The sequence below is a fragment of the Arvicanthis niloticus genome, chromosome 30 (genome assembly GCF_011762505.2).
Source record: "Arvicanthis niloticus isolate mArvNil1 chromosome 30, mArvNil1.pat.X, whole genome shotgun sequence".
NCBI classification, from domain to species: domain Eukaryota; kingdom Metazoa; phylum Chordata; class Mammalia; order Rodentia; family Muridae; genus Arvicanthis; species Arvicanthis niloticus.
In genome coordinates, this window is record NC_133438.1 from 12,324,426 (window position 1) to 12,342,252 (window position 17,827).

The 17,827-nt window shown below is 35.3% G+C and overlaps 1 protein-coding gene across 3 annotated transcripts in view; it reads left to right on the forward strand.

Moving 5' to 3' along the window:
* Positions 1-17,827, forward strand: part of Nkain2 (sodium/potassium transporting ATPase interacting 2) — a 978,239-nt gene that overhangs the window by 504,700 nt on the left and 455,712 nt on the right. For all 3 annotated transcript variants that reach the window (XR_013108250.1, XR_013108249.1, XM_076927919.1), the window contains one exon: positions 13,329-13,409. Coding sequence is in view for 1 of the 3 variants with exons in the window: in XM_076927919.1 (XP_076784034.1) it covers positions 13,329-13,409 (81 nt within the window). In the remaining 2 variants the exon portion in view is untranslated. The remainder of the gene's footprint in view (positions 1-13,328; positions 13,410-17,827) is intronic.

A 17,827-nucleotide genomic window follows, 5' to 3' on the forward strand; every position in this document is an offset into this window, starting at 1 on the left:
GATTGGGGAAGCAAGATCATTCAAGGGAGGATATATTGCAAGTCAGTGGCAATAAAAGCCTTAGTGGATTCCACACAGAGTTCTGGGGCCAGGCAATCTTTCCAGGAGTGTGAGAGAGCCTAAGAAAATTACACCTTAACAAAAACCAGTATGAGATAAGACTCCTTGGAAGGATTCATAAGCAGGAACAAGATACCCTAATGTCACCACAGATAATTGTAGAGAAATTACTTGGCTGTCAATTGCCAACCGAAATACTTATGGCAAGGAGAGGAAAAAATGTTGGTTATCCTAAAGAACTACAATATCCACTAAAGTCTGAGTGCTAAAACCCAATAGAGGAGTTCTCAATCTCCCAAATACTTATTTGGGTATAGAGATGTATTATTTAAATATTTAAAAAATTTTTTTAGTATGTGAATAGGCTATATTAAAAAGAAAATGCTTTCCATATGAAGAAGACAGTAATGATGTGGCAAATATACAGGCATGATACATCATTTTAAAATTTATTTGAATAAAATTTCTCCAATATTTATATTACCTAACTATTAAGATTTTGTGTTCATGAATTTGTAAGTCATGGGCTGGAATTGTGACCTGTAAGCAAAGATCAGAAATAAGTATCTGATGTAAGTAACCAAGTAAGATCATAACATCAGTGTGAGAGTACACTGGGCATATGGGATAGATGTGCAAATTATTTGGTAATAATATGAACATATAAAACCTATTTTTAGACTAATTTATAAAACATAATTTCTTGTGTCATTTTGGACTAAATTGAAATTTACCCTTAATTAGGAAAATAAAATTTAAGAAAGGGGTGGTTATTAAGCTTCTTATCCTTGAATTACATAATATGTGAGTAAGTATATTTAGCCCTACAGTAGCTTTTAAAAGTACCTGAACACTGAAAGTCACTAGTCTATATATCAAAATCTAATTACCAATTACCAGTGTGTTGATCATTCCCATAGCTTTATTTTTATCCTTTGATCACTTAGGATATTTTCATACTATACATAGATATAAATATGAATTTAAAGGTTTTAATAATATTATTTTATTATTATTTTAAAGTCTCCATCATCCAAAAACATATTTGATCAAATGGTTCCTGTCTTTCTAGTTTGTCATCTGATGGTCATTAAGGGGCTGATGGCTTTTCATAAAATACATTTTTTAAGAAACTGTAAATATGTCATTTTAAAGAAATTCTTCCTAGAATGATACATATAGTGGTCCCCAGTTCTAATCCTTGTGGTTCATGTTTCTCTGCAGTCATTATTTCCAATAAAAATGATTGACTGCCTAAGTGGCTGACACATAAGTGAAACTGTTTATCACTGTCACAGTTGCTGGACAAGCCCACGGGCACTGGAGCTAAGGCTTGTTACACAAAAAAGATATACTTATTAAGAAAAATAACAATATTTCTTTGCATCCATTCAAAAATATTAATTAAAAAATACCAAGCTCTAAATGCTATTTTACCAAATTATCTATATATTCTTCATGCAGTTTGTATTTAAGCTCAAGACTCCTATATTCATGAGAGATCTTTCTATTAAATAATTCAAAAAATATTAATGTGAAAATTCCTAGATAAAGTGTTATTAATATATTCATATCTGCCATATTATATATATTAATATAATTCAACAAAAATGTTGAATATATAATTAATGTACATATATCCCAAAATGAGTTCAAAAATTTGAAATTGTAAGCCACTTACAATGTAGAAGGAAACACCCATGGCATTGGTCAGGTCAACGAATTGTTGGATATGCTTATCTATTGGGATAAATTTTATGTTATCTAAAACATCACTGAAGTCACAAATAATAATAAATCATTTATATACCTACATTCCAATTGAAGTTCTAAATATTCACAGTAGCCAAGCATGATAACAAACACTTCTAGTCTCGACTTAGGTGGCTTAAGTAGGAAGATTGAAAATTTGGGACCAACTTGGGCTGCATAGTATATATAGTGTATTATAAAAATTATATATTATGTACATTAAAATTATATATAATATATAATATGTAATATATATATATATATATTATATCAAGCACACTATGGACAAAATGAACTAATAATACAATGTGAAAACTACCAAGGTTATTTTCCTTGGATTTTGATGATGTCCATTAAAGCAAATGAGATTACCTGAACACCCTGTAGCAGTGTCGGTCATTCTGATACAAAAACAGTCATAAAACAATTAACAGGCAAGAATCATATGCAGTTACACTATATACAGTAGCTACTCGAATCTCAACTAGGAAAATGAGGTTCATATGAAATTTCAGACACTACTAAAATTGCACACTATTTAAAATATCTGTATCAACTCTTTTTGGAAGATTTTTCTTTTTCTTTTTGTCATTGTTTGACTGTGGAGAGATAAACCACTGAGCAAGTTTTAAGTCTTCATCCATTATAGAAAACAGTATAGAAGTTCTTTAAAATTTAAAAATAGCACCAAGATAAAATCTCTCAGAATTATTATTGGCTTTTTATCTTCCAGAAAGAAATTAGTTTATCAAAACAGTTATTGACATTCCCAGATTTACTATAGAACTGCTCACAATGAACAGGTATATAATTAACCTGCATCCATCTGTGAATGAATGAACTGATAAGATATGATCATACACACACACACACACACACAGAGAGAGAGACAGAGAGAGAGAGACAGAGACAGAGACAGAGAGACAGAGACAGAGACAGAAGGACAGGAAACATACAGAGACAGAGAGACATACAGAGACAGAGAGACAGAAAAACAGAGTGGGGGGAGACTATTGAGCTATAAGATGGGAAGGAATCCTGCTATTTGAATCAGCAAGGGTAAACTCGGAGTGGACTACTACAAGTGAAATAAAGGAATAGCAAGCACCAAAGGATAATCCTCATAATCACACCAGTGTATGAAATCTGAAACATCGATGTAGAAGTAGACAGAAAATTTTTTCACTATTGAAAGTAGCTGTTTATTACCCTGACATTTAATCGAGAAATACTTTGTAGTGAAATAAATTAATACATTTACCAGAAACTGATATGCTTATGGAACAGGGACATTGAGATAATGTTAGCTGAAATGTAAGTCATTCCTGTCAAACAGATGAAGTTTACTTTCGAAAATTATGATACATTGTATCTTGAAAACACTGTAATTACAGATGATTGGGAGTCACTGATATTGGTCTATGGAATCCAGTTTAGGTCCTCTAACCCACTCTGCACTATTAATCACTGAGCCATCTATCCAGCACTTGGAGAGATGTATTTTCATGATGCATGTGTCCACTTAGCTGAACATTGCCTCTTTGATTTGTGCATATGGACAGCAATCGCTAAACAAATAACTACATGAGCAATGTCAATATGAGAAGTTTAATGTAGCTCTATAGTAGATATGGACATGCAGGGAACTAGTTACCCTACTATGCATGTTATATAGACTGAATACAATTTGATACCATATCAAATACACCATTCTACCAAGGAAATTGAATATTACACTTGTCTTTCTCTAGCTAATAGTTTGCAAACATGTAGGAATATTAAGCAACTCAAGAATAATCAGGGTTGGACAGAAACTTGGCTTTGCCACTTCATAGGCCATCATCTCGGTTTACATGAGATTATCTTGCAAACAGTATCATTATCTAAGTGTGACATGAATTTTTTCGTTAAGCACTTATAATTTAAAATATAGATGCTACCCACTTAAAATCAGCTAGAATCAAGATGTCTTCAAAGTGTTCCAAATGGCCTTAAAAATCTGTATGTCTCACTGTGATGCTTCTTATTCACTAGTGGACGACATATAACAACAGTTACTCATAATAACTTATAATTACTAAAAAGTTAAAATGAAAATATTTTTATAAATACTGAATTTCTAATTACTATGTAAACTTTGTAATTTCATCACTGTCCCAATTTTTAAAGCAATAAAAAGCCAATAAACTTAACATTATCACTCAATGATTATAAATTATATCTCAAAAATATAACCCTTTCCATCTTATTATTCCTGAATGATATCTTTGATTCTACAAAAATTTGAATAATTAACATTTGTAACCCAGCATCTCACATTAGAGACAGATTCTTCAGTGGAGCACAGATTCCCCCTCCTCTTCTCTAATCATCGCTTTGTATTGCTTTACTTGGCAGTATTCCCGGATATGAGCCCTCCTCCAACTCCTTCTTAGCCCCCAAACAAACAAAACAAAACAAAACAAAACAAAGCAGCAATAACAACATCAAACGCATTCGATTCTCTCCAGTTTTGCTATAAAAGATAACAAATCTCCAAGTGTAGGGCACTTACATATGCAGAGGTCTAGAAAGGCTGTTACATAACCTATAATGGGAGAGTGATAAAGAACAATGAAATAAAAATAGTGCTAACTGTATTATATAAAAGACTTCAGGTTCCGAGCTGATGTCTCAGTCCAGGTTCAGGGAGAGATCCTACTTCAGAAAATAAGGTGAAAAGTGATAGAAGAGGAAACCCTCCATTCTACGTGTTCACCTGACTACACACATATGTGTGCACACACATGCACACACCTACACACGCACACACACACACATGCACACATGCACACACACACATGCAGGCACACACACACACACCATGAAAATTCATGACAGTTAACTTCTAAGTGATTCATAACACATTTTGGTTGATCTTCAAATTATGAATACCAAGAGTCCAGAAAATTCATTATCATTAATGACTTTGGGCCAATCCCCAAAACTCCAACAAAAGAACAGAGATTGTTATTAGAAACTTTAAAAAAGGATACCAAAATCAAAATGACAACTATATGAGATTTAAATACTTGCTGACTGGCAAGAAACAATAAATATTTTGTGTAATGCCAAAGCACAAATAGTGATAAATATGAAAAAATGAAATATAAGTTGCAAATAAAAGATTACTTTCTTCTCACTCATACTACAATTCCATAACTCAACATCCTATCATACAAAAATCAATAAAATAACTATATAATTTTAATTTTATGTGACTATAGCTTTCAGAGTTTTAATATATTTTGACATGTTTCATAACTTTTTAAATCTCAAATTTATTTCCACACATTAATCAAAATGTTCCCATATAATATTAATTGTTGTAGATGGACAAAGGTCTCTGAATAGAAATTTTCCAGCTTCAGAAATTAAGAAATCCTGTCTTAAAATATTTTGAGTGAGTTAAAACACAAGAAAATATTCACATATATCTGTTTTTAGGATGAATAAATAATCTCATTGCTTTGGTCAAAGAAAATTGTTTTCTTCTTTGTACTTTAAGACATGCAAAAGACATCTGAGATATTGTTTTGATTTGTAGTTCTGAAAATCTCAATGTTAATTTTTATATTAATTAAAATAATACCCACGGAATGTGTCATATTTTATAGACTGTTGATTAAGCAAAACAATTTTTCATAAGATTACCAAAAAGATTTTGATATCAAACTAAATTTAAATATTTAAAGGAAACCTAGTTTTCTCAGAATTGATACAAAGATAATAAAAGCATTAAATGTTTAAATCATAGAGTGTTAACCCAATAACTATAGATAGCTGAAATTTCATGTATATTATAGGCTATTCATGAGAGATCATCACCAAGTGAAAGGCATGAACTATAGAACACAGAGCAAGACTTCTTTTTAATTTAGACAAGACAGGACTTTAGCAAATGTGCATAAATGGGAGAATGAGGGTATAATGTTAAAATGTTAAATGTGCTAGTTTTGATGTATGATAGTTCGTCAACTTCTCCCATTTTATATTCAGAAATATGAATATTCTCTATGAAAAGAAAGGCCTAATAATGGAGGAAAATTTTTAAAATGAGCTGAAAGTTGTAGAATCTTTTATTAATGCCTATACAGCTATAAAATCACAATCAAGTTTCAGCATATGATAAGAGGCTTTGTGTTTAGTTAACTGAGAAAAAAATAATTTCCTTATCTCTATGGCAGCATCGATGATTAACATTAGATTTCTTTTTGTTGGGTGAGGATGAAATAGGCTATGTGGTACTGGCTGTACTAGACCTCACTATGTAGAATATGCTGGCCTCTAACTAACTGAGTTATGCCTGCCACTGCCACCCTGAGTGTTAGGATTAATGGCATGTAGGACGTCCCAAAGACCTGAGATAGGAGAGGCTCCCAGGAGTCAATGTGGGTGACCTTCACTGAGATATCTAGGAGTCGGGACATGGAACCTGAAGAGGCAATTTCCTGTAGCCAGGCAAGACTCCCAGTGGAGATATAAGGACACCAACCCACCCAAGAACCTTTCAACCCAAAATGGACTCTGTGAAGGGGGCACTGGGAGGGAAAGTAGTGCTTGGGATATAAATAAATAAATAAGCTAATTTTATAAAAGAAAATAATCTATTCAAATATTTTATATCCATAAAAACCAAAATGAAATAATATAAAGGCGTGTACTCCATGCTTGACATAGAATTAGATTTTTAAGAAACTTTAGATAATAATCTTACCAGATATTTCTTCCATGAGAGCATTATAACTTACAATAATGGTATGTTTATATATTGATTTTTACTAATGAGAGAGTTTTACAGCAGGGATTAGGTGCAGATTTTTGTTGTACACTGTTTTTGGTCATAAAATAATCAAGAATTGAAAAATTAAATGGATTGTTTGGGCTACTTGTGCTCAGTATTATACAGACAGTAAGAAAGTGATGCTGGTACCTCAACAGGTCAAGTTACAAATCTCTTAGAGCTGAGAAACTTAACCTAAGACATGATGACCATTGAGCAAAATATCAGTGTATTCAAAACATCCACAGTATAAACATTTAATTTTGAAAGCAGATGTTTGTAACTTTCAAACACTTTCCCTTTTATTAGAAACACCTACTTGTTAGTGATTTTAGCCTCTGCATGTTTTGCTCTAAGGAAGTTCATTAGAGTTGATGTATCATTGTATTTATATTACCTGTGTGGTCTCAGTAATGTTAGTCTCTGGTGTTATTTTTGTAGCCTTAGGGAAATATTCAAACTGGAAAACATTTCTGCAGATTGTATTGATTGCCTATCGATAATAGATAGCATTGCACTAGGAAGTGAAAGTCAAAGCAGTAGACAAATTTGGTCATGTCCTATAATGCCTCTTTGACACATCTGCTGAAATCTCATGCATCCAGATGGTAGTTAATGAATGTGAAGTGATTCATGATCAATTCCTTTGCTAATATATCACTTTTGATCTCAGATTCTCTTCATCTTCTTCTTTCATGTAATAATAATAACTATTATAAAATTATTACTAAACAATAATCTTCTAAATTTGGTAACTTTAGAGAAAACAAAATATGAAGTTTAGAATGCCAAACTATAAACTTAAATCCAGATTTCAAATAATGCTTGTTCCTTTTAATATCATAAGAAAGTCTATTTTTTTGAAATAATATGAGAAAATGTGTCTTAAGTACTTTTGTTCTCCCTTAATTTTTCAAAAGAGATTGCTTTGTAAAAAAATGCTATATTTTAAAGCTCCATACACATACTTTATAAAGTTCATTTTATATTAAAAATTTATACAGTTACTTGTATATCTGGGCATGTAAAGCTGACAAATTATGCTAAAGTTACATACTTTGTCCTGCTAAATATATGTGAACCTTAAAAAAAAATCTAGAATTTAATTCTAGGCATTTTTATTGTGAATGAGAGAGCCGGCAAGGTAGTGGCAGTATCATTGAGATGTGATTGGTATTTTTTTCTAATAAAACACATATTAGTGGCCTGGAGAGATGGCTCAGCCATTAAAGGCTAGGCTCACAACCAAAAATATAAAACACATATTAGCATTTTAGCCTTGCACAACACAATCCCCATTCCTACATAATATGTAGCTGAGTAACTGGCCAGTTAGATGGCTCATGTGATAGAAATGGTTGCCAGAAAACCTGATGACAATGGATACTACTAAAAGGGGGGAAGCAGACCCTGAAAGTTATCATCAGACCTTCACATTTGTGTCCTGGTACATGTGTGCCTGCACACACACACACCCCACAAAGAGAGAGAGAGAGAGAGAGAGAGAGAGAGAGAGAGAGAGAGAGAGAGAGAGAGAGAGACCCACACATATGTACTGGCATGCCACTATTAAAAGCTATAACTATCTTTTATGGACAGTAATTTGTCTGTAGAAGGAAAGTGGCAATTCTTGCCTAGTGGCTGTCTCACCACAACTGGAGTAACTCCAAGGATGCTCAATTTCTTCTTAGAATTTAACATAGGAAGCTGTCCGGAGCAGACAGGTCTCTAATGAAAATGAACATTAATACTGAAATGTTTGTCATGTCAATTCTAAGGATTTCTGATGTTTTGAAAACCAGCTATCCATGTAAGGTAATCTGGACTGTTGCCTGTTAACTCCACTCAGCTATTTCTAAATAAAACATAGAGAACACCCTTATAATAAACTCCAAGTTATGAATTTGCTATAGTCCCTTAACTCACAGGCTGACCATCTCAAATCAGTTAAAAAAGTTAAAGAAGGACTGGGTCTAAGCTTTGTATTCCTAAGTGTGTTATACTGGTACAATGCCTATGAGAGTAACAATATTCATCTCACTCTTATATCACTAAGAAGCTCATGCCAATGAAAACCTTAAAATTTGTAAACAAAGTAAATTGGTGCCATTTAAGAATTTATATCTTCATCTTGATATTAATTATACAGATTTCTACTAATAGGTTATGGCTATGCAATAAACCCTAGCTAATCCTCTCTATTCCGACAAAACCACTACTTTTCCCTAGGGAGACAGCCCAACATTTACCACCTTAGTCCCCATGCCCAGGGAATAGGGGCGCTGACTCATCATTAGCTTCTTCAAGCTGATTATGGGCGTTGAGATATTAGAAGAGGAGTGGGGGGGGAGAGCAAGTTGACAATCCTCTGATGCTGTGTCTTCGCTGCCTCCAGATGGAATTCACAGACACACTTGCAGAATAGTCGACTGATTATATCTGCCTAGACAGAGTAATCAGCCCTTAATAATTCTGCAGCACTAAGGTCTGTCAGATGATCCTGGGCCAGAAGGCAGAAGAACAGATGCTCCAACGTTTTGAAGTAGAGTGAGTGTCCAGGTGTTCAGAGGTCTCTATAAATTGGCTAAGTTTTAGAAGCTATGCTTTGTGCTTCCCGAAATTATAGTCAACTCAGTCATTCTGGATTTCTGATGGGGTTGAAAACTTATAGCTATTTACTTTGAGAGAAAAGATCTGAGTGTATGGTCATCAGCTGACATTCATCCTAAAGCCAAGGAAAAAGCCAGGTTCAGAACTAAGTGTTTTAGTTAGGATAGATGACAGAGGTGCTGGTTAGTCAACAAGAGGATGGACTGGGTATTAGGACTATCTTGTACCTCACTGGTACAAATAGGCATAATTATGCTCTAATTGTATTTTGAGAGAAAAGTTTCCTTTTAACAGGAAGGGTGATGTGTAGGAGGAGCTAAGGTGGGAGGAGTACTGAGAGGAAGAAAAGGAGTAAGAAGAGGAGAAGAAGAAGGAGAGGAGAAGCTAGGTGATGAAAGAGAGATAGAGGGGGGAGACAGGGAAGCAGATGTTCATGTATCTCCACCAGTCAAAGATAGTTGATATATCTAGGTTGGGTAGTGGGTTACACCTCTGATTGAACAATACCAAACTTATAAAGCCTATGATTAACATTTCTTAAAAAAATGTATAAATGCAAAATGAAAAGGGGGCATGGGATAGGGGTTTTCTAAGGGGGGGGAATGGGGAAACAGGATGGTATCTGAAGTGTAAATGAAAGATCTAATAAAAAAAATAAAATAGTTTCAAATATTGTAAGATTTAAAAGCAAAAAAAAACTATCTTTTATTTAGATAATTTGATTTTTTTATTAGAGCCACAATACAACAGGAAACTCATGACGAATCATTAATTCCTTTAGAGCTAACATTTTCAGCATTTTTGTAAGACTCAAATTGCATTAGTCTCTCCAATGTTCTATTGATGCTTCAGGCATCAGTTCTTGAAAAGAGAATTTCAGCAAAACAAGGAATCTGTCTCTTATCACAGACAATAGATCAATGATTTCAAGCTTTTATATGAAAAAGTAAAATACAAGTCTTTTCACAGAAAAAAATGAGACTGAAGCAAGATTCATTTTACTGAAGAAAACTAGAAGGTAGGTGACACTCAGCTAGTGTAATACTTTATTATCTTGTTACGGAGCTTTCCTACAAAGAATGTCCTTTCTAATTACATCTAGGCTGAGCAAAGGTCAACTATTGTGGATCCATTCATCATAGCAAAAGGAAAGAAGTTAGTACAGACTGTTATAATTGTTATTATTTGAACAATTTAAAGAACAGACTTAACAACAGAGTTTATTGGAAAAAAATCAGTGACAATTTATAACTAAATGCAAATATCTTTATCAATACTCAGACAACTATCAAAATGCAATTGAAAGGTATTTGATGCAGATAAATACTAGCATTAACTACTGAAAAAGAAATATGCCCGATAACAACTTTCCGTTTTAGTTTACAAACTAAGGCAAGCTAGCTAAATACATACATGGATCAAACTCACATGTTTCATAGCATCCACGTTCTACAGATCAAGATCTTCCTTTGACTCAGCTACTTCATTTCTAAGTCCCACCATCAAGTCTCAGCTCACATTTCATGTAGCATCTCAAATCTCTTTGTTCTTGGTCCATTTGATTTGGCCTTCTTCTCTCTATGGTCTACAGAACAAAACCCCTATGTAGAAGTTGGAATGTCTTTAAAGAGGACTGGAATCACTAGCTGCATTACACAATTTATCATTCCTCAAGTTACATAATGGTCACAGTATGCCTGGAAAAACTATGTTCGTGAGGAGGGTCCACATTCTGCAACCAAAACAATATTTCATCTCAGTTTCTTATCATTTACTCACAGATTTTAAAATAGTATTTTCTGGATGTCTATTTTAGCCAAAGTATTAAGTTAGGAACTAGGAACATAAACATACACAACATAAACAAAAGAACTATTTCCTAAAGATAGTATTGTTTGTACATTACAAACATATATAAGTAATTAAAGATGAAATTAGGGGTGAAATAAAGACAAGTAGAGTCAGCTAAAATCCTATGGAAAGCTCAGTCAGATACAACTGCATGACTGTCAGCAAGCGACATTTTAGGTGACCTTTAAAGAAAAATAAAATATTTATGGATCTAAGAGTAATATATAGAGAAAAAAAAAAGATCAATGATGAAGAAATCACAAAGTAAAAGACCCCGAGAAGAAGAATGGAGTTTAAGTCTGCGGAACAGAAAGTCATCAGTGTGTTTGGAATCTGGGATGTCTACAGGGATGAGTTCAAATAAGTGAGTCACAGGCAGCATGGTTCAAAGCCATGAATCACAGTACAAAGACGTGAAACTCGCTATCAAAGGGACGGGAGTCATGGGGTTTCCTTGACGAGAAATATTATAATACCCTGATTTCAATTGCCAAAGCAAAGCCTGCACCTGCTGTTTACTTCTGATACCACTCTTCCAGTCAATTCCCACCTTTTGACTTATTAAATCTGAAAGTCAGTTTGATTCACTTCTTAAAGAAGCATCACCTTTAAAAAAAAACTATATATTTTATTTCTCAAGATAAACTATGCATTATTTGCATCTTCCTTCTTTGTAATCCTGTTACATAAACTTTAATGATTCCTATGTAATAATCGTCTTTTAAAAACGATCTTGTTTTTTAAGAAACACACAATTTTACAAATGAAGACTCAGGAGCCAGATGCTGGGGTGAAAGCCTAGTAGCTCAGAGAAGCAAATAAAGCACCTAGTTGTCCTTCCTTCTCAGCCCATGTCCCAAAAGAAAGCTCTCCTTCTCCACACCATCTCAAAAACCACACAAACTTAGTTTCCCTCCTTTCTACTTCCTGTGTCTCTCTCTATCTGTCCTTCTGACTTCTTACTCTCTCTGTTTTTTCCTATGTTTGCTCCCTGTCCACTTGTTATTTGCTCTGCCTCTTGAACTTTGGTTTACTTTATTTAATCCTGTTTACAATAAATAGCATTTGTATGCACACGCTAGGTTGAGCCATTCCACAGCTAGAAGCAGATTTTTGTTTTTTTCAACAAACAGCACAATCTCTGAGTTCACGGTATGATCAAATATCCTGCAGCAATCATCTCCTTCATGTGACATGTATTCGTGAGTAATTTGTTTTTGGCCTTTGTTATTTGCAGTATTATTCTTGGATATTGACTTCTAGATGTTTTTTATATAATCTGTTTGATGGGATTATCAGAACTTGGTAAGAATATGCATCACCACTGCAGAATATAAACCAAGGAAACAAGAGAATGAAGTTAGGCATAATTGGTAGATGGTTAATGATATGTCATAGGGATTGTGAAAGAATAACTAAGACGAACAAAGAAGTGAAAAAAAGAGGGAGGAAGAGAGAGAGAGAGAGAATGAGCTGACTACATGGGACACATGTAGAAGTTATGTCTGGTTCGTCCTTCCAGCCCCATTTCCCCAGAAATAAGACTCAGACTCAAAGTATATTTAAAAATACCTTGGCCATATTGGTAGGCCTTTCTCTTATTAGATCATAACTAAAATAACCCATTTATTTTAACCTTCATTCTACCATGTGGCTTGTTGCCTATGCTCAGGTACCTTGCATCCATCTTGTCACATCTTCCTGTTGGATCTCTCAAAATTCTTTCTGCCTCCCAGATGTCCCACCTTCTATTCTACCCTTTCCTATAGGCCATACGTTTTTTAATGGACAGATGATGCATCCATACAATACACAAGATATTCTCTTTATACACACAGATATGAGGACCTTTACATTGGGAATAACATTAATAACCTGAAGAAAGCTTGCATAGCTACTATAATGATGTCTTCATTTAAAATAAAAGTTTTCTTTTTACATATTTAGAGTATCTACTGGAACATCTACTTCTCTCCACATTTGTAAACCAAAAACTTATTGCAGAGAAATGGGGGGATGTTATTTCCTTAAAAACCTAAAAATTGTCCTTCAGTATTTTATGAGCACTGAGACCATGAACCTTATAAGAAACTAAGAGAGTGAGAAATGTATATCCAAGCCTGCTCTTTAGCTAGAAACAATACCTAGATTTTCAGTAATTTTATTATTTGAATGTTCAGAAATTCAAGATCTCTTTACCAATAAATCTGCTTTTCCCCCTGCTTTTCTACAGTATGCTGTCTGGCTAGTCCTCTGGGTGACCTGGAATGTGTTTGTTATCTGCTTCTATTTGGAGGCTGGAGATCTCTCAAAGGTAATTTACCATCTGATTTCCTGAGTCAGCATTCCTGTGTTAATGAATCTCTTCCTAAATAAGACTAAGTCTCACCTGGCATTTGTTTTCTAGATGCTTTGAGTGAAGGTAAAGTGAAGGGTGTCCTCACTCTTACCTCTGTGCTTTGATAATCAAAGCAACATTTGGTACATCACGAAGATGTGATTTGTGCTTTTTAGCAAAACTAATGTGAGATTCAAATTACAACACTACTCACCTAGAAGCCCAGGAAAGATTTCTAAGGCCTAATGGGATATTTTTAAAAGACAAATACCTTTAAGATTTTTTAAATCACTTCATTTTCTTGTATTCAACAATATTTTTCATGATTGAACCCAAATCATAGTACAATAATTTAGAAATTCATAAACTGCTATCAGAACGAAATAACATTACAGAAATGAATAGAAATACATTATTCTGACATAGTCTAGAAGATATAAAGCTCTCACTGTTTTTCTTGTGGTATCTATGTTTAATGTATGTGAGAAGCACCATTGCAATCTAACATGAATTTATTGACTATTGAAATAATGTAGTTTGAGTAACTATTGGAGTCCAGTTAACAGCACATAGGCCAAATAATTTAATTTTAAGTAAATTTTAAATCTGGAATTTCCAACTTGTTTTCCTTATTGCTAATGTTGGAACACAGAAAAAAAAATGGGAATATTTTGCTATAACTATCACATTAGTAAATCTCTGCAAAAATATTGATATATTTATATCAAGGACTCAGAAGAAAATGTCTCTAGGCAACACTTACCCAGATCTATACATCTGGTCAGGCTAGTGAGCCCGGGCTGGGGGATGCTTTGTAATTTATATGTAGAATTTCAACAAAACACTCAATATTCTTAACGGTGTTCAATTATCATTTAATCTGTGCTGTGGCTTTATATCACATAGATATCAATTTTACTTATTTTGGTACAATGGCCAAAGTTGGAGAGAAAATAAGAATGTGAAAGGAAGAGATGAAGGAGAACCTATAAGGATCTTCCAAGATCAGACTGGGGCTAGTTCCTCAGGCAGCCTGCTGGATGAAACACTGTGGTTTGTCCAGTCACTTTCATGTTGTGTCAGCAGCAAGACTTATTTGAGAGGTGACTATGACCAATGGAGAAATTTTTTCTGGCTGCTCTAGTAAAACACAGATGAAGTCTTCCCAGGAACCAGGATTACGCCCCATTCATGTATCTCTGTTGTTCTATAATTCACTTTCTTCAAAGAAATCCCACACTAGTATGATGTTTAACAGTATTCTCCATTTAAAATAATCACCTTAAAATATAAGTCAAGTGTGAGGACTGTTGACCCAGTGAAATGATTCAGCAGACTAGAATTTGTTTAAATAAAAACATAGAGAAAGAGAGTTGAGTTCAGAAAGAAACTGAACATAAAAAATGTTCTCTGTAAGACCAAACTGTAAGACCATGTGCATCTGCAGGGACAGAAGAGAAATTAGGATCTCGTGATTTTGAATAAGAGCTTTAAATCTTTGGGAGGCACATCTTAAAACTCTATAGCCCAAGGGAGTGGATATCAAAAGGACTGAGAGACTAAGGATGCAGTCACAGACCTGTTAGATTTCATTCAGCATTGGAAATTTAGCTGATGATGCCTGGGCAACAAAATATAATTATATCTAGTGTTTTGTGTGTGTTAAAGCTGTTTTAAGTGTTAAAGTGTTTTAAGGACTTTTCTAGTTGTTTCTAGGATACATATGTAATTTATTATTAAATGTTGCCATATGAAACAGCCAGGTAATAATCCATCCAATTCAATCTTCGGGGAATAACATTTTTCTCTTTTATAAGCGGCAAAAAGAAGATAAAACCTTCCACACACTAAAGATTAAAAACAGAAATGAGCAGTAGAGAGAAAAATGAAATATTAGAACAATTGCAGATTTCTTTTTCTATAATCATGTATTTATTTAAAGAGATTTCAACAATTGTACATATTTATGTTCAATAAAATCAATGCTTATGTCAACTTTGTTTTCTATAACCTTATGACATACTTTTCTCCTTTCCTTTTTACATACATTACAGAAATTTTACTTTGATTAATGTTTCTTCAAGAACAAAAACTCATCTTTAAGCAAGACATAACTATACACACTATAGTCCAAGCTAAAAGAGAAACATTCAGAACAAGGGTAATATCAAAGCTTGCCTTGGTTTATAATGAGTTCAAGACTATCCTGGCCAACCAAATTATCTCAATATAAAAACCATAAAATGAGACAGGGATGTAGCCCAGAGAAGAATGCTAACTTAGCAAGCTAAAGAACGTGGGCTTAATACCTGCTATAACAAAGAAAATGACTAATTTTGAAAATATCAATAGGAAAGTATTTTGAATCCATATGTTTTTAAGTTTTACTTTCTTTGATGTGTACTATTCTGTGGCTGTGGTAAAACACCATGAGCAAGGTAACTTGCAGTAGCAAGGGTTTGTTTGGACTTAAGTTTCCAGATAAAAGTTCGTACTGGCAGGTCGGTGAGTAGCAGGCAGACGCCTAGGACTGGAGTAGGAAGGATTTAGCAAAGAGAGCCAAGTGGAAGCGACATTACACATTTAGTTTCAAAGTCTGCTGATGTACCTCCTCCAACAAGCCTGCACCTCCATAACCTCCCAGAGAGTGGTACCAACTGGGTATCAAGCACTATGATGCACATTTCTCATCACTGCTGCAACTTCAATCATACTTTGCATCAGGCTATTGACTTAGTTGGGGTTTTATTGCTGTGAAGAGACATCACAACCAAGGCAAGTCTTATAAAGGACAACATTTAATTGGGTCTGGTTTGCAAGTTTAGTCCATTATCATCAAGGTGGGAAGGAGGAGCTGAGAGTTCTACCTCTTCCATTGAAGGTTGCTAGCAGAACACTGGCCTCCAGACAGCTAGCATGAGGATATTTTTTTTTAATGGATATTTTATTTATTTACACTTCAAATGTTATCCTCTTTCCCAGTTTCCCCTCTACAACCCTGCATCCCATCCCCCTTGCCCTGCTTCTATGAGGGTGCTCCCCCAACCACCCACCCACTCCCACCTCACCACACTGGCATTTTCCTACACTGGGGCATTGAGCCTTCACAGAACAAGGGCCTCTTTTCCTATTGATGCCAGATAAGGCCATCCTCTGTCACATACGCAGCTGGAGCCATGGGTCCCTCCATATATACACTTTGGTTGGTGGTTTAGTCCGGGGCAGGTAACGGTTGTTTGATATTGTTGTTCTTCCTATTGGGTTGCAAGCCTCTTCAGCTTAGTTAGTCTTTTCCCTTACTATTTCCATTGAAGTCCCCTTGCTCAGTCCAATTGTTGGCTGCGAGCATCTGCATCTGTATTTGTCAGGCTCTGGCAGAGCCTCTCTGTGGACAGCTATATCAGGCTCCTGTCAGCAAGCACTTCTTGGCATCAGCAATAGTGTCTGGGTTTGGTGTCTATGTATGAGATGGATCCCCAGATGGGGCAGTCTCTGGATGGCCTTTCCTTCAGTCTCTGCTCCACACTTTGTCCCTGTATTTCCTTTAGACAGGAGCAATTCTGGGTAAAAAAATTTGGAGATGAGTGGGTGGCCCCATCCCTCAACTTGGGGCCTTGCCTCTACAGGTATCTACAGAGAACCTGTAGATACCTGTAGAGGTATCTACAGGTTCTCTGTAGGATCGTGAAAGGACAGCATGGCTTCTGGTCAAGCACCAGCTAGAAATCGCCAGAGACCCCAGGAGATCATAAGGGACCGCATGCATTTCACCACGCTCCCAGACTCCAGGCTCCTGACAGAAGGATGAAAACCTCCATAGAGTGGGATCTTTCAGTCACATAGGACAATGCCCACTAGCGCTTCCACTGATAGAGGGCGTGACTACAGGTCACAGAGCCTCAAGACAGATCTCCATATTAATGAGATACCTAAAGGCCAGAGGAGTATAGCCAATTAAACATTCCTTCCCATACCTTGCAAAAGGTATTTAACCTCAGGCCCTCCCTGAGAAACTGGAGTATAGTTTTCATCTATTTTCTGCTGTGACAATAAACATCATAAGACCCATACTATTTTTCTTCTTCGGGGTCCACTGTGGGGAACAGTGGAGCAGGCCTTTGCTTATAGAACCACTGTCTAATCTCCTGCAGAAGAATTCTCTGAGTTCCCAGCCATGGATCCCACCAACCCAACCCAAGCACACAAGCCAGCCTTGACCCAGCCAAGTGAGCCTTCGTGACCAAGAACTTTCTTCCCTGCAGGACAGAGCCAGACCTTCTCTCCCTCCCCCCTTTGGCTGCTGTAAATCTAGCCCGAACTCACCACTTTGTTCTCAGCCCTTTTGTGGCCCCCTAGAGGCACTGGGGGCCCAAGGGCTTGAGAACAGTCAGTTC